Source organism: Squalius cephalus (genome assembly GCF_949319135.1).
Source record: "Squalius cephalus genome assembly, chromosome: 9".
Lineage (NCBI taxonomy): Eukaryota > Metazoa > Chordata > Actinopteri > Cypriniformes > Leuciscidae > Squalius > Squalius cephalus.
The window spans coordinates 8102131-8125246 of NC_137130.1; the positions used below are offsets into that span (position 1 = coordinate 8102131).

General features: G+C 37.5%; 2 protein-coding genes across 2 annotated transcripts in view; both read left to right on the forward strand.

The window, feature by feature from the left end:
• The window catches only part of ttn.2 (titin, tandem duplicate 2), a 164393-nt gene that overhangs the window by 61035 nt on the left and 80242 nt on the right, over positions 1-23116 (forward strand). Inside the window, exons 98-139 of the mRNA XM_079880510.1 lie at positions 2713-2802; positions 2987-3067; positions 3965-4033; positions 4129-4203; positions 4594-4638; positions 4964-6592; positions 7056-7100; positions 7709-8107; positions 8235-8504; positions 8597-8872; positions 8964-9103; positions 9185-9311; positions 9418-9684; positions 9800-10066; positions 10238-10501; positions 10669-10808; positions 10896-11022; positions 11700-11966; positions 12088-12354; positions 12441-12707; positions 12841-12980; positions 13476-13602; positions 14416-14558; positions 16082-16205; positions 16515-16781; positions 16876-16973; positions 17181-17349; positions 17439-17705; positions 17836-18102; positions 18214-18492; positions 19068-19476; positions 19569-19693; positions 19827-20093; positions 20188-20457; positions 20538-20837; positions 20922-21224; positions 21309-21496; positions 21771-21885; positions 21990-22274; positions 22364-22515; positions 22608-22755; positions 22859-23036. Coding sequence (XP_079736636.1) covers positions 2713-2802; positions 2987-3067; positions 3965-4033; positions 4129-4203; positions 4594-4638; positions 4964-6592; positions 7056-7100; positions 7709-8107; positions 8235-8504; positions 8597-8872; positions 8964-9103; positions 9185-9311; positions 9418-9684; positions 9800-10066; positions 10238-10501; positions 10669-10808; positions 10896-11022; positions 11700-11966; positions 12088-12354; positions 12441-12707; positions 12841-12980; positions 13476-13602; positions 14416-14558; positions 16082-16205; positions 16515-16781; positions 16876-16973; positions 17181-17349; positions 17439-17705; positions 17836-18102; positions 18214-18492; positions 19068-19476; positions 19569-19693; positions 19827-20093; positions 20188-20457; positions 20538-20837; positions 20922-21224; positions 21309-21496; positions 21771-21885; positions 21990-22274; positions 22364-22515; positions 22608-22755; positions 22859-23036 — 9733 coding nt within the window. The remainder of the gene's footprint in view (positions 1-2712; positions 2803-2986; positions 3068-3964; positions 4034-4128; positions 4204-4593; positions 4639-4963; positions 6593-7055; positions 7101-7708; positions 8108-8234; positions 8505-8596; positions 8873-8963; positions 9104-9184; positions 9312-9417; positions 9685-9799; positions 10067-10237; positions 10502-10668; positions 10809-10895; positions 11023-11699; positions 11967-12087; positions 12355-12440; positions 12708-12840; positions 12981-13475; positions 13603-14415; positions 14559-16081; positions 16206-16514; positions 16782-16875; positions 16974-17180; positions 17350-17438; positions 17706-17835; positions 18103-18213; positions 18493-19067; positions 19477-19568; positions 19694-19826; positions 20094-20187; positions 20458-20537; positions 20838-20921; positions 21225-21308; positions 21497-21770; positions 21886-21989; positions 22275-22363; positions 22516-22607; positions 22756-22858; positions 23037-23116) is intronic.
• LOC307164103 (uncharacterized protein) lies at positions 80-2506 on the forward strand. Its single transcript, XM_079880513.1, has 2 exons — positions 80-611; positions 916-2506. The coding sequence occupies exons 1-2, from the start codon at positions 215-217 to the stop codon at positions 2391-2393; spliced, it is 1875 nt and encodes a 624-aa protein (XP_079736639.1). The 5' UTR covers positions 80-214; the 3' UTR covers positions 2394-2506.

Consider the following 23116-nt stretch of genomic DNA (forward strand, 5'->3'; position numbering starts at 1 on the left):
AAGGGTTTAGAGTCGCCGCACCCTGTTAAAGGTACAGATTATGAAATCTCTACAAGAGAATTTGTGTAAATTTGTATCAAATGTAATGGCTCTTAAATTTAATTTTTCTTTTTAAAGAGTTGTTTAAAAGCCTGAGACAGTATTCATTCATCAAGTTATTTTTCAAGACACATTTCCGACTTTTTTGTACGAAGTATACCCCGTTACCAGATTTATGATTAATCTCCATTACAAACGTATTGTCTTTCTATTATCTACGAATCTCTTGGTTCCACTGTTGGGTAAAAAAATCTTCACAATTTTTCACCACATCCAAGATCTTCAAGAGGCCACTTCTGTCCTGAAGAAGGATGAAGTCATGCCGTCAGACAATCGGAAAATTACAATGAAGACAATGCTAATGGAAGAAACTTCTAAAGAGCACGTCTCTCATCAAAAACCTGTATCACACACAGAAATACTGTATGACGGAAGAAAGAGCACAGAAATTGACAGTTTACAAATTTCAAAACTGGAGGATTCTTCAAAAGAAAGTAGATTGTCTTCAGAATATTTTAGTATGAGTGAAAACTTTTCTGATGAAAAGCCATCTAGAGCACTTGTAATGACAGGTAAGATACAAAAATAATAATTATAAAAAAAAAAAAAAACAGGAAACTTAAGTGCTTACATTATGATTTCAAAATTGTGGATATGATCACTGAGAGTTTAGAGGAATTGCATCTTTCATAAGGAGCATCCCCTCTAAACTCTCAGTGATCAGATATCTCCAATGTCAAAATCATGAAGAGACTGATGCTTGTCACCAAAAAAAGAAAATAGCAGACAAACTGCCTAAAAAAGATTTTGTCATTGGGCCTAAATAGGAAGAAATTGTACTTAAAACAATTTTTTTTGCTGTTTCTCCTATAAAAGATGAGGTTCCTCTTCCTCTCAGAAAAGATGAAGAAATAGTAGTCCAAAACAAAAAGGTTGCTTTTTCTCACAAAAAGGATGAGGAAATGTTGCCTAAAAAGAAAGAGGTTCCTCTTCCTCCAAAACAAAAAGACAAAATTGCTCTTCAAAAGAAAGAGGTTGAACAGGAAGAGGAAATGTTACCTAAAAAGAAAGCTGTTGCTTCTAGAAAGGATGAGGAAATTATATTTGAAAAGAAAGAGATTGTTCTTCTTCCCAGAAAGGAAGATGAAATTGCTCTTCAAAAGAAAGAGGTTCCTCTTCCATCTAAACAGGGTGAGGAAATGTTACCTAAAAAGAAAGATGTCTCTCCCATAAAGGATGAGGAATCATTGCTTAAAAAGAAAGATGTTCCTCTTCCTTCTAAAAAGAAAGATGAAATTGTATCTAAAAAAGGAGATGTTGATCTTCCCCTTAAAAAGGAAGAGGAAATTGCACTTCAAAAGAAAAAGATTGTTCCTCCTGCTAAACGGGATGAGGAAATGTTTCCTAAAAAGAAAGATCTTTCTCCCCCAAAAAATGAGGAAATGTTGCCAGAAAAGAAAGAGGTTCCTCTTCCCCCTAAAAAGGAAGTTGAAATAAAGAAAGATGATTCTCTCAGAAAGGATGAGGAAATTTCATTTGAAAAGAAAGAGAAGGTTCTTCCTCCAAGAACTGATAAGGAAATATTACCTAAAAAGACAGAATTTCCTCTTCATCTTATAAAGGACGATGCTATTGTATCTAAAAATAAAGTGGTTCTTCCCCCTCCCAGGGAGGAAGAGGAAATATTACTGAAAAAGAAAGAGGTTTCTCTTCCTGGTAAAAATGAAGATGAAATTGTATCTATCAAGAAAGGGGTTCCTCATAGAAAGGATGAGAAAATTGCTCCTCGAAAGAAAGAGGTTATTCCTCCCAGAATATATGATGAAATATTGTCTATGGAGAAGGAAATCCCTCTTCCTTCTAAAAAAGATGAGGTAGAAGTAGTAGTTCCACTGAAAAGGAATCAGGTTGTCACTGCTTCTGAAATAGAAGAAACTGTACCTCAGACGAAAGAGATAATGCCCACACAAATTCCAAAGGAGAAAGAAGAAAGTACACTTAAAAGAACAGAAGTTGCTCCCTCTCTTGTTAGGGAAGAAATTACATGTCTACAGAAGGAAATGCCCCACATAATTAAACTGGAAGCGAAAGAAGATGCTTTGCCAAAAAAGGTTGTTCCATTTCTTCAAGTAGAAGAACTCTTTTCTGAGCCTAAACCACAGGAGAAAGATGTTGAGCCTAAGAAGAAAGAAATGGCTGCTGTCACTATAAGAGCAGATGCTATAGTACCTCAAAAGAAAGAGGTGACCTCGGCAAAAGGTATAATGACATCAGACAACATCTTGTGTTATCTTATTCTAAAACCTGGTTGCTTAGAAATTATTTTCTTTGAACTTCTTTTAATCATATACTGAGTTGTTTATATGTCTGTGTGGTCTCGTGTCGCTTGTCTGCTGTAATCAATATTTATTGACACAGAAAGTAGACATTTTCTTACAATTACATCAAGTTGGATACTACTGCCAGAGGACAAACAACACAAAGCATTCAGGACATTTATTTTATTTAATTTGTTTATTTAAATTTTTATTTTTTTGCTCTCTGACTAACCTCTTTTTATGAGTGTTTGTCATTTTTCCTTTTTAGTGTGTAAAACATTTTCTATTATATTTGTTGAGTCTAATGGTAAAATGGTTTGGGTTTATAATGTAACATTTTATTTGTGATGTAAAGTGGCAGAACCAGAGAAGAAACGATCTCCAGAAAAGACACCATCTCTAGAGAAGACACCTGTTTCTTTGAAAGAAGTGGCACCCCCAAAAGGTACAATGGGGATTCTTCAACAAACTCTTTGTATGTCATACTAAATTATATGTTTCAGTTTGTCATATTATTGTGGTCTCTTTTCATTGTTTGTCCTGTTTTTGACAAGTCGAATCCTTCCTATCTTGTACATATCATATCTATTTTTCTCATCATAACACATTAAAATTTGTAATTTTCACAGTTGAAAAGAAACCATCTCCAGAACCTGAAAGAAAGAAAGAATCTTTGCCAGAGCCTCAGGCAAAGACAGTTTCCCCAGAAGGTACTTTTTTGTTTGATTTGTTTGTGATATGTTTTGTCTAACAACAATAGTTTGTTTCTTTAGCATATTTTAACCTCAATAGAGGGCCTTAACATACTGTACATTTGCTGTCATATTTTTATTTTGTTCTGTATCATTTGTGTTCTGTGTGTGTAACAATATTGGTCTTATTATAAGTCTCGAACAGTCTTAATGATAAAAAGTTCATGCTTAGTGAACCACTCTGACTTGGTAATTAGTCTTTAATTTTATCACAATTTTGTGTCGTTAAGACACAATCTCTTTGTGGTGCTTAAAACATGTTCTGTCAAATCTATGTGAATGCATGTCCTTGTAGTTGTTTGCATGAGTTCTTAATGCTGACTAACAATTTCCACAGCAAATATCTTCAAATTTTCTTACAATAGTTACTTAAAATGTAACCTGTGTGATATTTCTACATATCTCACCTCCCTATGACTGCTCATCTTGATGTTCACTTGTATCTTGTATCACAATTTTAATCTATAGAGCATCATATACAGTAATGTCATGAGAATGTTTTGCACATTACAACTAGGGCTGGGCGATATATCGCATGACATTGTTAGGCGCATCTCGTCAGTAAAGTCGGTTCCCTGATAACCGGCTTTACTGACGAGCTGCGCCTAACAATGTCATGCGATATATCGCCCAGCCCTAATTACAACTAAAATAACTGATTCTTTATTTTAACATACGCATATAGAGTAGATTTAAGCAGAGCATTTCATATGTTGTATGTCATGCTTGTAATATCTGTGTGTCTATTTCTTAACCTCGATAGAGGTTTGAAATAGTCTGTTCTTTCATCACATTATCTTAAATGTCTTTCGACTTAAATTGACATCAAACAACACACTTTATTTTTATTTAAAGAGGTCGATAAGAAGGCTGAAGATAAACTCATCTCTAAGCCCAAAGAAGAGAAGACAATTCCAACAAAAGGTATTATGGTAACCACAAGTCTACATCCCTGTAATGTGCTGAGAAGGAATGTCTAGTACAGAAATCTCATCATATCTTTGAAATTCCTTTTGAAGTACCGACACCTAAAGAACCAGAGAAACCAAAGCCTGCTCCAAAGGAAGAACCGGTACTAGTCCAACCAGTGGAAGGTACTGAAACAGAAACCTTTCTTCATAATAGCTCCCACTGTTTATAATATATCTTTAGGGAATTATTTTAATAAAAAAAATAAAATAAAAAAAGTTAATAAAAGGTAGGTCATAATCTGCTTCTCAATGTAAAAACTTTGTAAGGTGTGCCGTAATGTCTGTCAAGTTGTTGTTTTGTATGTGTTTCTCTTATGTGTAAGCTATTAAGTGAATGCACTTAATAGCATCCCCTTTCCACTTAATAAAGAGAGGTGTCTTCATTTTCTGCATATTTTGATTTTCATTATTTAATTTAGACACTTTTCTTTGCAGTAGATAAGAAATATTGTTATTGTAACTTTGTTTTTTTTTTGTTTTTTTACTTTTTTTGTGACCACATTTCTAAATCAGATGGTGAAAAGGGGCCAGTTTCTGCACCTGGACCAGGAAAGAAAGGTAAAAGCATTACACATTTTTAAATCTGACCGAAAAATGTTTTCTCGCAGATGGTTAAGCAGTTTTAGATTAGATGTTTTCTCTAATTGTATTTGTGATGTTATTTTGAATTTGGTTATGTGTATTAAAAAATGTTGTATGTTGTCAGTTCCACCTTTGTCACTTTGTCTGTTCTTGATTGTGTTCTTTAGTCTTGTATTATGTTTTGTCTTGTCATAGTTTGTTGTACTTGGAGGCCAAAGGATGTTTCTGTGTTAAATGTGCTGTGGTTGGTTTTTTGTATGTACCGTTCACTTTATAATGCAATAAATTTCCAAATCTAAAGGCAAAGTTCTTAAAATAAAGGAACAAGAGGGAAGATTTGAAATACCTACCTTGAAGAAAGCAACGAGAGTATCCAAAGATAAAGACGAAGATCAAGAAATGGCCAAACTGAAGAAAGTGCTCAAACCACAAGAGGAGAAATATAAAGAAGGCCCAAAAGTGTATGCTGAGGCTCACACTGAAGTTATCATAACTGAAAGTTATGAGGCAGAAATGCATTTTGAGACTTATGAAACTACCAAGAGAGTTGAGACAATTCAACCTAAGGTAGACAAAAAGAGTCCTGTTGATCCTGATCAAACATCACCTCAGATAAAACCAGAAAGTGAAGTACAAGAAAAAGCAAAGGACACAACAATAGGAAAGGTTCCAAAAAAAGATACACCAGAGGAGCCTGGCTTTGCACTGAAAAAGGTTAAAAAGTTACCATTAGAAAAAAAAGAACAAGAATCTGTAAAATTAAAGCCATTTGAGAAACCTGTAAAATCGCCAGCTGAAACTGAAAAAGACATCAAAAAAGATGAAAAAGGAAGAGAACCTATAACTTTTGACAGAAGTAGAGAACCAGTTACTTTTCAGAAAGGAGAGCGACCTGAAAAGTATGAAATGCCAAAAGAACTTGATGTCCTCATGAAAAAAGAAGTGCCCTCGGTTCCTGATAAAAAGGAGCCAGAGGAAGTTGCTATTAAAGCAGTAACCAGACCTCCAAAAGATGAAGCACCTTCAGAGCCTACAGAGAAATTATTTAAAGGTAAAGGTAAAATTCCATCTAAAGATCAGGAGTCTGAGAAGGTTCAACTTAAACCATTTACGAAGAAACCTTCAGCTGGATCACCAAAAGAAAAGGAGGTTCCAGAGCCAAAAGAACAAAAACCAACTGAATTGTCACCACTTAGTAGAACACCAAAAGATGAAATTAAAAAAGAACCAAGCATTCCACCGAAAAGAGTTGAGAGTAAAGAAACTCCAGACAAAGGTAAAGAGGTTCAGAAGATACCAACTAAAGTACCCCTAGAAGACAAAAAGATGCTGCCTAAAAAGGTTACCCCGGTAAAGGACATTACACTAAAGGAAGATGAGAAGAAACCTATAGTCACCAAAAAGGGTATTTTACCCAAAGAGGCTGAGGAGAAAGAAGACATAATTCTAAAACCCATTGAGCATGAAAAGGGTGGTGTAGAGCCTGAAAAGATTCCTTCGCCCAAGGTTGGGAAACCAAAGTCAACTGAATTAGTTCCTTTGGAGAGGAAGCCTAGTGTGGATTTAGCAAAGAAGCCTAAGAAAGTTTCACCCAAAGACTCAATTGAAGCTGTTATCTTGAAAAAAGTACCTTCAAAGGTTTCACCTGAGGTGGAGAAATTTGAAGAAACTCTTCCCATTTCTGAAGTAGAGGAGATTCAAGTCCTAAAGGAGCTGTCTCCTGGAGCTGTACAGTTAAGAAAAGTGTCAACCCAGTTTGAGGAAGAAGTATTTGAAGAAGAGTTTGAGGCTGAATTTGAAGCTGAAGATGAAGAAGAAGCGTGGGGATGGGAGGTTGCTTCTCGAGACAGTTATGGCTCAGAAGGCTCTGAAGAAAGATATTTGGAGGAAGGGGCACTTGAGACTCCTGGGATGCCAGGGGGTAGACGAGGTGAGAGGGTGGCTGTGAACTACACCATTGAATGCCTCATTTTCCGTGCTATGGAAACCAGCCTCCTATTGTTATTTTCTTCCCAGATAATTTCCATGTCTACATCCATGTCCATCCACATAAAACTGCTAAATCTTGTCTGACGCCTTCATCTTCTTTCAATCTTCATTGTGGCATGTGTGTTGTATTTGAATGTCTTTTCATCTTGTTTGTTGTTTATCTGTGTGTCTTCATTGATCTATAAATTATAACCACTGGTGGTAGGAACAGTTATCGTATTTTGATCATAACTTGTCATCTAACTTCCCATTAATTGGAAGCATGATTTTTATCATCTTCATGACCCTTCATTCCCTATATTTTGTATTTTCCCGTTTGTCTCAAAGTGTTTCTTCATTACTTGACATTTTAATTAAAATTTTCACATCCATGAATTGAAAATAATTGATTTTTGTTTGTTCAGAGGGAAAGCCTAAAGAGGAAGCTGGAAGAGGCAGAGGCTTGAAACGTATGTTTATTAATAATTTTTTTTCCCCTAGCCATTTTAAACCATTTATATATTCACTCATGATAGCTCTGGAAGGAATGTATCTGTATGAAATGTGCTTACTAATAATTTCTTCAAGTATAACATTTTAGTTTAAAGCTGCCGTCGGCAATTTTTTTTTGATCATATTCAGTGTAATCGACACTATAATCCGACAGAACAACATAAATAAGGTGGTTTTAGAAAAAAACCCGAGCTTCTAACTCCACCTGGAGCGTGTTATTTGTGTTGCAAAAATCCACCGCTCCCGCTTCATCAGGTCCAATCAGCGCAGGGGGGTGTGAGATCTGACTGTCAATCACAGGTCGTGCACACGCCACAGATCCCACTCCCCCTCGTGGGCAGCATACCTCCGAGTACTCCATGGTGTTGATCGATGCTTATGAGACGGGCGCGTTCACAGAGAATCTGGTGCACACGCACTGGCGTGCAGGAACTCGATGGGAGGGTATTCGTTGATAGTGGGGGAGGGGCATGAGAGTTGTAAACATTCAAAATTTCGGCTAAGCCCACTCAATCTTCCAGGGTTGCCGACGGCAGCTTTAATTAATCCTCTTTTTACATTACAGCAAGACAAACTCCTTCTCCTGGTGATGGTGGAAGGGGCAGAGGTCTGAAGCCTGGCGCTGGTGGTGACAAACCTCCAGGAGATTCACCATTTGGTTTCCAGCTCAAAGCGGTCCCCCTGAAGTTTGTGAAGGAGCTCAAAGATATTGTGTTACAGGAGGCTGAGTCAATTGGCTCCTCAGCTATATTTGAGTGCCAGATCTCTCCATCTACGGCTATCACCACCTGGATGATAGATGGAAGCAATCTAAGGGAGAGTCCAAAGCACAAATTCACATCTGATGGCAAAGACCGCAAACTGCAAATCATTGATGTACAGCTTTCAGACACTGGAGAGTACACATGTGTTGCAAAGCTTGGCAACAAGGAGAAGACCTCAACAGCTAAACTTATTGTTGAAGGTAGTGCGCTGATTATGAGTAAAAATATGAATATACTGTCATCTCATTTAAAAGATATACTGTATACAAAAAAATAATACCACATGAATTGAGATTTTCTTCTGTTTATTTTTTTTATTTTTGATAGAGTTACCAGTGAAGTTCACAAAGACTCTGGAGGAGGAAATGTCTGTGATTAAGGGACAGCCAATGTACCTGACCTGTGAGTTGAGCAAGGATAGGGATGTGGTCTGGAAGAAGAACGGAAAAGAGCTCAAGCAAATTGCTGGCAAAATTCAAATCAATGTTATTGGACTGCAGCGCTCTGTGACGATCCAAGACACAAATGATGATGATGCTGGCGTTTACACTTGCGAGTGTGAGGACATCAAGACACAAGCCAATGTCAAAGTCATTGGTATGCATATGGGCATCTTTATAGTTATTTACTTTATCTATTAATAGTTTTGTACCAAAAATGATGACTAAATTAAATATCTACCTTTGCAGAAATAATCAGAGATTGGTTGACAAAACCTTTGAGGGACCAGCATGTAAAACCAAAGGCTACAGCCACATTCAAGTGTGAACTGTACAAGGACACTCCCAACTGGAAGTGGTTCAAGGGAGATGAAGAAATTCCTACTGAGCCTACAAATAAGACTGAAGTGAAAAAGGATGGAAAAGATATGACTCTTACAATCAAGAATGCTCAACCTGATGATGTTGGAGAGTATGCCATAGAAGTTGAGGGCCGTAGATATGCAGCAAAACTCACTCTTGGAGGTGTGTTAGACAGACATTTCATTTATTACCTTTTGCAGAATATTGTTTTTGTATTCCCTTTAAATATTGTTTTTGACTGTCAAAAATATAGAGCGTGAAGCTGAGATCTTGAAGCCTCTTGCTAGTATGGAGGTGGTCGAGAAAGGGGAGGCCAACTTTGATACTGAAATTTCAGAAGAGGATGTGCCTGGAGAATGGAAACTTAGAGGACAGGTTCTGACAAGATCACCGGTAAGATAATATATAATTGAAGAAGATGCAGTTTTATATAGGCTATTTTACACAAGTAATTCTATAATTTTTCATCCTCAGACATGTGATATCAGAGCAGAGGGAAATAAAAGATTCCTCACATTGAAAAATATTCAACTTGACCAGGCTGGAGAAGTATCTTACCAAGCTTTAAATGCTATCACCAGTGCAATGCTAACAGTCAAAGGTATGTTGATGAGCAGCAATGTATGTCTGAACAAGAAATGCAGTATTTATAAACTGAAGAGGGTGAAAAATAACTATCTTGTGATAACTGTTATTCACATCTATAGAAATTGAAATGGACTTCACAGTCCCATTGAAGGATGTTACTGTGCATGAAAAGAAACAGGCAAAGTTTGAATGCACGATCACAAAAGATGTGCCTAAAGTTATGTGGTTGAGAGGATCTGATATTGTAACATCAGACCAAAAATATGATATCATTGATGATGGAAAGAAACACATGTTGGTCATAAACCACTGTGAATTTGAGGATGAGGGAGAATACACTATTGAAGTGATGGGTAAAACATCAACAGCCAAACTGACAGTTGAGGGTAAGTTTTCATTCAAGCCATATATCAGTCACCATAGGGTCCTCTGAAAAAAAATGTGTTTTGTTCACAAAATCACCAAGCTAAAATGGTTTTGCAATGGACTAACACATTATAGGTATGCGGCTGAAATTCATCTCACCGATATCAGATCAAACTGTTAAGGAAGGTAAAACGGCTCGGTTTGAGCTTGAACTGTCCCATGACAATGTTCCAGTGACATGGCACAAAAATGAAACAAAACTGCATCCGAGCAGAACTGTACTTATGCATGTTGATGGAAAGAAACATATACTAGAAATCAAGGATGCTACTCTAGATGATACTTGCCAAATAAAAGCAGAGGCTAAAGGATTGTCGACAACAGCAAACCTGACGGTGCTAGGTAACTTTTTATATATATATGATGGTGGTGGTAAAATAAGTGGTCTTGAAATCTGTAATCTAGTGAACATTAACTAAACAATAATCATATAAAACAGTGTTTTATTCCACAAACTACATTACTGGTTCTCTAAACTTTTTTACTTTTTAAATTTTATTTACTTTAATATAGAGGGAGATGCCTACTTCACAATTAAACTGCAAGATTACACTGCAGTTGAGAAAGATGAGGTAAATCTTGACTGCGAGCTCAGCAAAGATGTTCCTGTGAAATGGTTCCACAATGAGACTGAAATTAAAGCCTCCAAGATGGTTACCATAAAAGTTGAAGGCAAACGAAGAATCCTAAACATCAAAAAAATTGAGGCCAAAGAAAAAGGATTGTATGTTTGCGACTGTGGAACAGACAAGACTTCGGCAACCATGAACATTGAAGGTCAGTGTTCAAGGTTATGGTCATATGGTCACTTTTTTTTTTTCGCTCTAAATTGCTCTACAAAAATGGCTGGAATGTTTCAGTTCTTTTTTGTTCTATAAATAATCGATCTCTCTGTCTCTCTCTCTCTCTCTCTCTCTCTCTATATATATATATTTTGTTTTCAGCTCGTGACATCAAAGTGGTGCGACCCATGTATGGTGTTGAGCTCTTCGATGGTGAGACAGCACGTTTTGAGGTGGAAATCTCTGAAGATGATGTCCATGGCCAATGGAAACTACAAGGGGAAGTCCTCACTTCATCCCCGGTAAGGCTACTGGAACTATTTGAAATGGTGATAAATGTAACATTTGCATGTACAACTTTTATTTTATTTTTATCTTATTTTCAACAGGATGTTGAAATCATTGAAGATGGAGCTAAGCACATCTTAACTTTGTACAACTGCAAAGTGTCCCAGTCTGGAGAGGTTTCATTCCAGGGTGCCAATGCAAAATGTTCTGCCAATTTGAAAGTGAAAGGTACATCATGCCTACATTTTATGCTGCCATTGTTGATTCTCAGTCAGTGGTTCTAAAACGTTTTCCTGCGACCGGCAAACTTAATCGAATGAAACGTGTGGAACTCCTCAGTTCTGGGGGAATCTGCAAACTACCAATTACACTTTTAGGCTAGCTTCCTAAATACATTCATAATTCAATCTTTACTGATCTACTATTTTCTAGACTGCTGTTTTATTATTTAATACTTTGGAATTAACTACAGGGTGGGCCATTTATATGGATACACCGCAACAACATGGGAATGGCTGGTGACACCAAAGTCCCGTTTGTGGCACACCAGTACATGTGAGGGGGCAAACTCCTCAAGATGGGTGGTGACCATGACATAAACTAGTGTGCCACAAACAGGACCTCAATATCACCAACCACTCCCATGCCACCACGGTGTATCCATATAAATGGCCCACCCTGTAGAATGCTGCTTACAACTAAGTTCAATAACTTACTTCTAAGTTATTGAAGTGAAACAACTGATTGTTGTGAGTGCTTGTAAATTTTAATTATTTTATTTATTTAAATCTTTTTTTTTGTTGTTGTTTTTTTTTGTTGTAAAATCAGCTCACAGAGCACAGTTTGAGAGCCACTGTTACAGATTATTGGATTTGTTCTTCATATTTTTTTTTTTTTTTTTGCAGAGCTTCCCATTACTTTTGTAACACCTCTGGCTGATGTGCATGTATATGAGAAAGATGAAGCGAGGTTTGAGTGTGAGATCTCAAGACAGCCAAAGAGCTTCTCTTGGTTAAAAGGATCTCAGGAGATTACACCTGATGATAAATTTGAGGTACTTCAGGAGGGCAAAAGACACATTCTGGTGGTCAAATCTGCTTCCTTTGAGGATGAGGCTAAGTACATGTTTGAGGCTGAAGACAAGAGAACGTCTGCCAAACTTGTTATTCAGGGTAAGGGGGAGAAAATAATACATTATTTTAAAAAGAGTTTATGTCATGTTCTTTTTTTTTCCATAAAGTTTTAAGTGAAGACTACTGCCAGATTGAATCATGTGCTTGCATATTTCGCCAGGCATCCGTCTTGAGTTTGTCAGACCCATTAAAGATGTCACTGTTAAGGAGCGTGAGACTGCAGAATTCAGCATCGAACTCTCTCATGAGAAGGTTCAAGTCACCTGGTACAAGAATGACGTGCGTTTGCATCCAAGCAAAGTGGTGCACATGTCCGAGGATGGCAAGATCCATACTCTGTCCTTCAAAGAGGTGTCTATTGATGACACATCTCTCATTAAAGTTGAGGCTCTTGGAAAAACCTGTGAGGCAATGCTCACTGTACTTGGTAGGTGTTAAAAAATTGGACACTAATTATAGTATCTTAGAGTACTTATAATTAATTACATTCAATTTCCTCTTCTATATCAACAGAGGGAGAACCTTACTTTACTACCAAGTTGCAAGACTACACTGCAGTTGAGAAGGATGAGGTTGTCCTAATGTGCGAAGTGAGCAAATCATCTGCTCAGGTGAAATGGTTCAAAGATGGCAATGAGATCACTCCCTCTAAGAATGTCCTCATCAAGGCTGATGGAAAGAAACGTATCCTGACAGTAAAGAAGGCAGAGAAGGCCAACATTGGGGATTACCTGTGTGACTGCGGCTCTGACAAAACAACAGCCAAGCTTAACATTGAAGGTATGCACTTTATGTATTTGTGTGTTTTGCTTTAAATTCCATATAGTCATATAGATTCATAGATTCAATTGATAAAATTACTATGAACTACTATGATCTAGTCACTACTCCTCTCCTCTTCCTTTCTCTGCAGAACGTGATATTAAGGTTGTCCGTCCACTGTACAGTGTGGAGGTCACAGAGACAGAGACTGCTCGCTTTGAGACAGAAATCTCCGAGGAGGATGTTCATGGACACTGGAAACTCAAAGGAGATGCCCTGCACCAGTCACCGGTAATTTCAGTTGCTCCAAAATACCAAAGAGTGATTTCTCAATAGCATATTAGCATAACTTACAGATGCTTTTTGGACATTTTGATGTTTATCAGAGCTATAATTTTAGTTAATAAGAATAATTTAATTTCAAATAAATCCTAATAATGAATTGTATTAAAGGAATATTAAATGCAAAAATGCTAATTCTGTCATGTACACACTTCATGTTGTTCTAAACTCAAATGAATTTTTCATAAAATTGCATAATAGTCTTTTCACAAAAGCACCATAAAATTATTAAAGTATTAAGTACTTATTGTGCACTATGTGTGATGGATAGATTGAAATTTAAGCAAAAAATAAAGTTACTTGTGGCTTAGAACAAAATTTTCAGTGAACTGTTCCTTTAAGAGCTTACTGTTGAGCTAAATTGTGTGATTTTATTTGAATTACTGTGAATTGTTCTCTGTGCTAAAATGATCTTTCAAGCATGTTTTTTATTTCATTTATTAGGACTGTGAAATTAAGGAGGAAGGCAACAAGCACATGCTTATCCTTTACAATGTCCGCATGGATATGGCTGGTGGTGTAGACTTCAGTGCTGCTAATGCTAAATCTAGGGCTCAGCTCAGAGTTAAAGGTGAGAGTGATGAATACGATTCCTTCTTTGCATTTTGGATACGCCAGAGAAATTGTATATCAGTGGACAGACAAGAAACAATTTGTGTTGAGTCACAAGTCAGATGATATGTGCTGCTTTAGAATACAGTATGTGAATTAAAGGCAGTTCAATTAGTCGGCCACTGCAGTTTATCATTAGCTCGTAAATTACTCTGACAGATGTCATGTAGTGATAACAGGGTGTGAAAAGCATTTATTATGGCAGGGATTAATGTTTTACAGATAGGTTTGGCAGCCAAACAATTTTTTGTTTAGTTTTTTAATACTGATGCTTTAGAAACAAGCAGGGGACACTGTTATGACATGCCTCCCCTTAACAATGATGTGGGATTTTTTTGTCTATTTTTTGTCTATGTAACATGTAACATTCTCTTTTTCCTGGAAAATTCCAGTAGGTTGATTGACAGTAACAGATTTCTGAGCAGGGTGTCATTACAGGGGTGGGCTAGTGGCCAATCAGGAGTTGCGGTTATTTTAGAATCTGCATGCCATATCTAGAGAGGCTCTGTCAGTGATTGGCAGAGGCTCAACAGACCTACCTCCAATTTTTTTTTCTGACCATATACATCTTAAGGAAACTCAATATGCAAATAAAGTAGGCCCCCAACACAAGTATCTCTCTTGCTGAATCCCACTTGTCCTGGAGGCTTATGGGCTCCAGAGCAGTGGCCTTTTGTCAGTGGGAAAGCGCTATGTGGATTTGTAGTTAAGGGATTACCAGTGTCTCTTGGAACTTGGAGGTGACTAACAATGTCTTCTCCTGAATCCAAAGCACGAATGATAGGCCTCTTGAGGCCTCTCAAGGATGTAACAGTGACAGCTGGAGAGACTGCAACCTTTGACTGCGAACTGTCTTATGAGGGAATACCTGTGGAATGGTTCCTTGGGGGTACAAAGCTGGAACCAAGTGACAGAGTAAGTGTGCATGTTGTCCTTAATGCATGTCTTTTGTGGTTTTGGGGGGGGAAAGGGTTGGTGCCACTTTATTGTGTTTGAAATAATTGAATCATACCTGAATTAATCAATTCAAGATGGTCGCTCTGACCCTTTAGTTGATACACTGCTAATGGGATACCAGTACATGAAAATCAATTGTAGTAAATTGTGTTTAACCTCTAGGATTAAATACATATTTAACTACTGAAAGACAATTATTACAAAATTTCTGCATATTGCATGATAGTTCTTTACATTTGTGAGTTAAATGCTTTCCTCATATAAGGACCTGGGGGATCAGGATACCAGTTGAGCATTTGATCCGGGTTTTGAGATAACACACAGGGGGATTCTGCTCTGCAAGCGTTCCTCTGGTTATTTTTAACTGCTTCAACTTCAAGACTCTATGTGCAGTGGCAGGTGGCAAGAGGCCTTTTTACAGATATGGCTTGTATATACATGTTGCAGTGCATGAATTTATTTATGTTTTGTTAAAAGCATTTAAACTTGTTTGCCATGTCATTTGCAATGTGTGTGATCTTCAGTAATGGCCTATTTTACATTATACTCTTATCTTACTGATGTTGTGTAGCAAATGGTTTTGGTAAAAGGCCATACATTTAGGTGATGACAGCTGTGGTTCAAGATATGTTTTTTATTTCTGATATGTTTGTATGATAACTTGATTCTTAGTACAAATGAACCCTAATTTTACCAGTTGTCTTTATTTTTGGACAGATAGATATTTTGATTTCAGTGTATGTACTTTCTAGCTACTGCATTGTATTCAGGAAAGCACTCATATTAGGTTTGCCAATATACATGGATTTCATTAAATTATTATTGTGCTATTATTATCACATAAATACATTTTTAATGTTGTTTAACAGAACTAAAGGTATTTAATATAAGTTTTTAGAAATGAAAGTTTTTAGAAATGGTACTGAACTTCAATGGTACTGAAGTTTTTAGAAATGAAAGTTTTTAAAAATGGTACTGAACAATAAAAAAAAAAAAAGATTTAGCTGTAGAATGCTTGAATTGACGCTTTAAGACTGTTACGTTAATTTACGTAACATTGGAAGAAAAAAAATTATATATATAACAATTTTTTGTTTAGTTTTTTAATACTGATGCTTTAGAAACAAGCAGGGGAACAGATACATATATATATGTATCTGTTTTATATATATATATAATATATATATATTTTTTTATTTCTATTGATAAATTAAGGAAGATGTTAGTTGTAAACAAATACAACAGTTTTCAATCTTTTCATTTATCTTAGATAATTTAGCCTTATTTGAAGTTACACAAGCCAAATGTAGGAGTGCATAAATTGACTCCCAGGGCACATATTTGGGGCAGTAGAGGTGTGAAATTGAGAACAGTTCCTAGTGCTCAGCTGCTGATGTCTATTGCAGAGGGGCAGTAAATAGCCTCCCCCACCCTTGACACAGCAAGGGGGATTGATTTATCAATTGGTTTGATTCGCACAGGTGGTGACCCGGGCAGAAGGCAGAACTCACACGCTGACCCTTAGGGATGTGAAGCTGACAGAAGCAGGAGAAGTAAAACTCACTGCAAAGGACTTCTTGACACAGGCTCAACTCATTGTAAATGGTGGGTGTCATTTGTTCACTATAAAATGTAGATTTACTGTAATTGCACCCTCTTTACTAACAAGCATCACATGTATTTTTTTTAATTGGCCTGACATGCTCACATTCAGGGGTAAGTAAATATCTATAATCTAGCTCAGGTGCTTCTCAATAACACAAAACATTCTTAAACATGTGTAAGAAAGTGTCTTTCGCTGTTTAAAATAAAGATATAATAAGCCTGTCTTAAAATATTAGCACTGGAAAGTATAACTGTATTGTTAAAAACAGTGAATTGCAAAAAAACAAATTAAATTAATTTGCTGCACAGAGCCTCCAGTTGAATTTACCAAACCTCTGGAGGACCAGACTGTGGAAGAGGAAGCCACTGCTGAACTAGAGTGTGAAGTCTCCAAAGAGAAAGCAGAGGTCAGGTGGTTTAGAGATGGACAAGAAATTCGCAAAACCAAGAAGTATGACATGGTTGCTGATGGCCGTAAAAGAAAACTTGTTATCCATGACTGCACACTTGATGACTCAAAGACATATACCTGTGATGCTAAACATTTCAAGACTTCAGCCTTCTTAAATGTTGAACGTAAGTCAACCAGAATGAAAAGGGGGGAAAAAAATCAAATTGTACTTGTAATGAAAAAATAAATCACTGAATTTGATTACCTTTTGATTTTCAGCTCCTCATGTTGAGTTCACAAAGCCACTCCATGATGTTGAGGTCAAAGAGAAGGAATCTGCCAGATTTGAATGTGAAGTGTCTCGTGAAAGTGCAAAGGTTGGTTGTCTAATATTCAATTAAGTTTTTTTATTAATCACCTTAAGCCTTTTAATAATCTCTTTTTCAACTGACATTTTAACTTATTTTTTCAGTGTAATTCATAAGTTAAATGTTAGATATTCTGTTATGTAATGTTGAAATTATCATTGAATGTTATGTCTGAAATTTAATTTATCGGTATATTCCATTGTCCTTTTTGCAAAGGTTCGCTGGTTCAAAGATGGCAATGAAATCAGAAAAGGCAAAAAATATGAGATGATTTCTGAAGGAGTAAAACGTATTCTCATCATAAGCAAGTCTGTCTTTGATGACGAAGCAGAATATGAATGTGATGCCAGGACCTCCAAATCCTCTGGAATGCTGACTGTCGTTGGTAAGTTATCCTGTTTATTTGTAGTCTAAACAGACTTCAACAGATTACTTTGAACAGTAGACTGATTTGCTTGATTTCTTTTACAACAGAGGAGGAGACTAGATTCACAAAGAACTTGGCTAATGTTGAAGGCACTGAAACCGACAGTGTTAAACTGATTTGTGAGGTCTCCAAGCCCAGTGCGGAGGTTTCATGGTACAAGGGTGACCAAGAGTTGCCTGAAGTTGGTAGATATGAGCATATTGCAGATGGAAAAAAGAGAATCCTCATTATTAAGGGCCTCCGAATGGATGATGCTGGAGAGTACCACTGCAAACTTCCGACATCACAGACCACGGGGAACCTGAAGATTAATGGTGAGACTTTGTCTTGTCCCTGAAAATGTACTTCATATTTTTTACTTATAAAATGTATTCCTTGTTTCTATAAACGTGCGCCATACTTGTGATTGGCATTTTTTCTAACTTTTTTTTCTTAACCTTTTAGAACTTGCCGCTGAGTTCATTGCTAGGCCTCAAAACCAGGAAGTGGTTGAAGGTGAAAAGGCACAATTTGTGTGCTCAGTCTCCAAAGACACATATGAAGTGAAATGGCTCAAAGGAGATAAGGAACTTCAGTCAAATGACAAATATGACATTATTTCTGAGGGCAAAAAGAGAGTTCTTGTTATCAAAAATTGTGAACTCAAGGATGAGGGAGGATTTGTAGTCCTAATTGGAACCACAAGAGCCTCAGCTGATTTGACTGTGCTTGGTATGTACAGCATGTTGCTGGATTTTGTTTGTTTGTTTGTTTGTTTGTTTGTTTTTGAGAAATGCTGACAGAAATATGAAAATTCTGATGTTTTGCTGTGTTTTATTACAGAAAAGCTCAGGATTGTCACTCCTCTCAGAGACATAAAGGCAAGTGAAGGACAAGAAACTGTCCTCAATTGTGAAGTTAACACTGAGGATGCAAAGGCCAAATGGCTGAAGAATAATGAGACATTATTTGAAAGTAGCAAGTTCATCATGGTCCAGAAGGACAATGTATTCTCTCTGAGGATCAAAGACACCCACAAATCAGATGAGGCCAACTACAGCATTACACTGACCAACCAGCGTGGTGAACATGCAAATAGCTCTGCCAACCTTACTGTGCAAGGTATGACATACACGGATGTCCTTTATTTATTATAGTTAATAGTTTTTTTACTTGCGTGAGAATCCAACTTAAGTTGCAATACTATTGACTTAAAAAAAAAAGTAGAGACTCATGTACAAAAGTCTATATGTCTGCAAGGAAAATATTTTCTCTGAATACTGCAACTGTGTTAATATAAAAGTTTGTTTTCATCTCTCATGAACCATCTGCCAAAAAACAAACAAAAAAAAAACCCCATAAAATTTCCCATTGAGTGGGTAATTAATGGACTGTTTTGAATTAGTTTAACAGTAAAGGGGTTTTAAGGTTGTAAGTAAAAGCTGACGTTGATGTTTTTGACAAGTATTAAAACATTATTTTAAAGGTTTTAATTATTATAAAATATATTTAAATATAAAATAACATACTTACATAGTCTTATATTTCTAATAAATATGACATTAATTGTCCTGCAAAAGACTTTATACAACTAACCTGCATCATATAGTGAGATTTTAACTAAATGGATTTGAGACTTAGACTTTGTTTCAAAATCACATGCCTAGTTAACTTACCATACACCTTAATTTCCACAGAGGAAGATCTTAGAATCATTGTTCCTCCTGAGGATGTTGACACACAGGAGAAAAAGACCATCAGCTTCTCATGCAAGGTGAACAGACCAAATTTGACAGTACAGTGGATGAAGGCAGGTCAGGAAATCACTCTTAGCAAGAGAATTCTATATCGAGTGGACAAGGACAAGCACACTCTGACCATTAAGGACTGCAGCCTTGCAGACGAAGGTGAATACACTGTAGTTGCTGGTGCTGATAAGGCCACGGCAGAGCTGATCATTAGTGAGGCACCCACTGATTTCACCACTCAGCTCAGAGACCAAACCATCACAGAGTTTGAGGATGCTGAGTTCACTTGTGAACTTTCCAAAGAGAAGGCTGAAATCAAATGGTACAGAGATGGCAGGGAGATCAGAGAAGGACCAAGGTAAGATGCATTGTGTTGTTCTGAGTGCTTTTGGTAAGGGTATTTTTGTTGGGTTGCGGATGTTTAATATGCATTTTATATTTATTTTTAAGATTCCAATTTGAGAGAGATGGCAAAACATGCAGACTGCGTATAAAGGAGTGCAGACCAGATGATGAGTGTGAATATGCCTGTGGAGTGGATGACAAGAGAACCAGAGCCCGTCTTTTTGTTGAGGGTAAGTTTGTTTCAGTGTCCATCAAAAACCTGAAAATATCACAGAATTAAAAAATTTGTGATTTCCAGGCGTAGAATTGTCATGGAAATGAGTGAAATCTTAAATGGTCTTTATGACTTTTTCACCTCTTTAGAAACTCCTGTGGAGATTGTCAGACCACCCACAGATGTGTTTGAGCCCCCAGGCTCAGATATTGTGTATGAAGTTGAGCTCAACAAAGACAGAGTTGAGGTCAAATGGCTGAGGAACAACATGACCATTGTCCAAGGTGATAAGTACCAGATGATGAGCGAGGGTAAGATTCACAGGCTTCAAGTGTGTGAAATTAGGCCACGTGATCAAGGCGAGTACAGATGCATTGCCAAGGACAAAGATGCCAGAGCCAAGCTAGAGCTTGCTGGTAAGACATATATATATATATAAATTAAATGTTTTACAAGCAAAGCACAATCACATTCAATGCATGTTTACAATGCCCTGGTGTTTCTCCACAGCCATACCAACAATTAAAACCTTGGATCAAGACCTAGTGACAGATGCTGGAAAGCCATTTGTTATGGCAGTTCCTTACAACGCTTACCCACATGCTGAGGCTGAGTGGTTCTACAATAATATTAGTCTGCCAAAAGACAATATTCACACTTCTATCGACAGGACAGAGTACAGGCTTAAGGACCCTAAGAAGTCAGAGGAAGGCCGCTATAAAATCATCATACAAAACAAACATGGAAAAGGAGAGGCTTTTATAAACCTAAAAGTTATTGGTAAGTTATTTTCATAGTATATCATTTTGTTTTAGTAATACATCCCAATATTGTATTTAAAAATATTTCTCTTTTCTCAGATGTTCCTGGACCTGTGAAGAACCTTCATGTTGTTGACACTGCTGACGGTGAGGTCAGCATTTCCTGGGAAGAGCCTGAGAGTGATGGTGGCAGCAAGATCTTGGCTTATGTGGTTGAGAGACGTGATATCAAACGTAAGACCTGGACTCTGGCCACTGACTGTGCCGATAGCACAGAGTACTGTGTAACTGGCTTGCAGAAAGACTCCAAGTACCTCTTCCGTGTCTGTGCACGCAACCGAGTCGGAAGTGGACCCAATGTTGAGACAGATAAAGCTGTTCAAGCCAAGAATAAGTTTGGTAAGTCAAGACTATCTGAAAGTCAAGTTTTTGTGCACCCTAGCCAATGATTCTCAATTTGTTTTTTAATTGTACACACTCCAGATGTTCCTGATCCACCACAGAAAGTTATTGTTGAAAATGTCAACAAGTTTAGTGCCACCGTTTCTTGGGAACCACCACTGTTCGATGGTGGATCTGAGATCACATCATACATTATTGAGCTACGTGATAGAACTTCTGTGAACTGGGCTCCAGTCATGGTGACCAAACCACATGAACGCACAGCTATCATTAATGATGTCATTGAGAACAAAGAATACATCTTCCGCATTAAGGCTGAGAACAAGGCTGGAATTGGCAAACCAAGTGCTGCCACTAACCCAGTAAAGATCATGGACCCTATCGGTTTGTAAAATCCCAAACATCTTTACTTTAGCACACATGAAAGCTTTCACATGTAATATATGTATCCAATGTTTTGATTCACAGAGAGACCAAGCCCTCCACTGAATTTGACACACTCTGAACAGACCAAGGATTCCTGTCTGTTGACATGGGAGACTCCCTTTAAAAATGGAGGCACAGCGATCACTGGCTACGTCATTGAGAGATGTGAAGAAGGCACAGACAAGTGGCTCAGATGCAATGCTAGGCTTTGCCAGGACCTGCTGTACAGGGTAAGTGTGCTAGCTTTTCAATCTTTGCCAAAGACCAACCTGAAATATATGCTTTTTAATGCTATTTAAGCATAGGAAACATAATTTATGGGACAGTCAATGTTAGACTTTGAATTTGGCCATCAATTTTGAGATTTCAGTATTTCCCCTATTCTAATGTCTTGTATGCCTGAACTACCTCCTAGTGAACTGACTTTCCTTGAAAGAGATTTTGTCTTTGTCATTGTGCTTATTAGTATGTCACAAAATGCTTGTGATTAAATAATTTCCACAGATGTCAGGCCTGAAATTTGGAAAAAAATACAGCTATAGAGTACTTGCTGAGAATGCAGCCGGGCAGTCTGACCCCTCAAACATTGTTGGACCTGTGTTGGCAGATGATCCACACTGTAAGTGATTTCTGCGTCATTGCACCCTACATAACTCTTTGATATATCTGAATCTTCAAGTCAAATCAAGTTGCTTTCTACATGATTTGCTTCTCTTGACACAGTTGCACCCACTCTGGACTTGAGTGCATTTAAGGATGGTCTGGAGGTTATTGTCCCTAACCCTCTTGCAATTCGTGTCCCTATCACTGGGTACCCGGTGCCCACAGCAAAGTGGACGTTCGGTGAAAATGCGCTAACGGCTGGTGAACGTGTGTCCATGGTTACAAAGTCAACCTTCACAGAGCTCATTATAACCCCAAGTGTGCGTCCTGACAAAGGCACATACTCCTTGATGCTGGAAAATGATGTGACCAGTGTCTCAGGAGAGATTGAAGTTAATGTCATTGGTACGCACAATCTTTTATTATAGTCATGTATACATTAATTCACATTTCAGAAAGGAAAAAGTAAAGAGTTATACTTTTTTATTCTGCAGCATCTCCAAGCGCACCAAAAGACTTAAAGGTTGCAGAAGTGACCAGAAAGCATGTTCACCTGATGTGGGAGGCACCTGATCATGATGGAGGCAGTCCGATCACCGGCTACCAGGTTGAGAAGCGTGAGGTCTCTAGAAAGACCTGGGTGAAGGTATAAACATTAGCATATCTTTGACCATTAATTTCTGTGAACTGTTTTGCGAACTTACAGTGATCTGTTTCCTTGTGCTTATTTAATTTTAGGTGATGTCAGGTTTGCAAGACCAGGAATACACCGTCACAGATGTTGTTGAGGGAAAGGAATACTTGTTCAGAGTTATTGCCTGTAACAAATGTGGCCCTGGAGAACCCGCCTATATTGATGAGCCAGTGAATGTGTCTTCACCTGCAAGTGGGTTTCAATACTAATAAGAGATTAGTCAGTGTTAAATATTCACAATGTCAAAAGTATGAAATACCCCATAAATTCATGTGTTGGTGCGTGTGATTTACAGCTGTACCAGACCCACCAGAAAACCTTAAATGGCGAGACAAGTCTGCCAGCAAGATCTTCTTGTCATGGGAGCCTCCCAAATGGGATGGTGGAACTGCAATTAAAGGTTATATTGTTGACAAATGTCAACGTGGCACTGACAAGTGGGAGCCATGTGGAGATCCAGTGCCTGAGCTTAAGTGAGTGATCATTTCAAATTTCTTTTTTTGTAAACTGAATTGTGGTGCATACTTGCAAAAGTGAAACTAAATTAACTCTA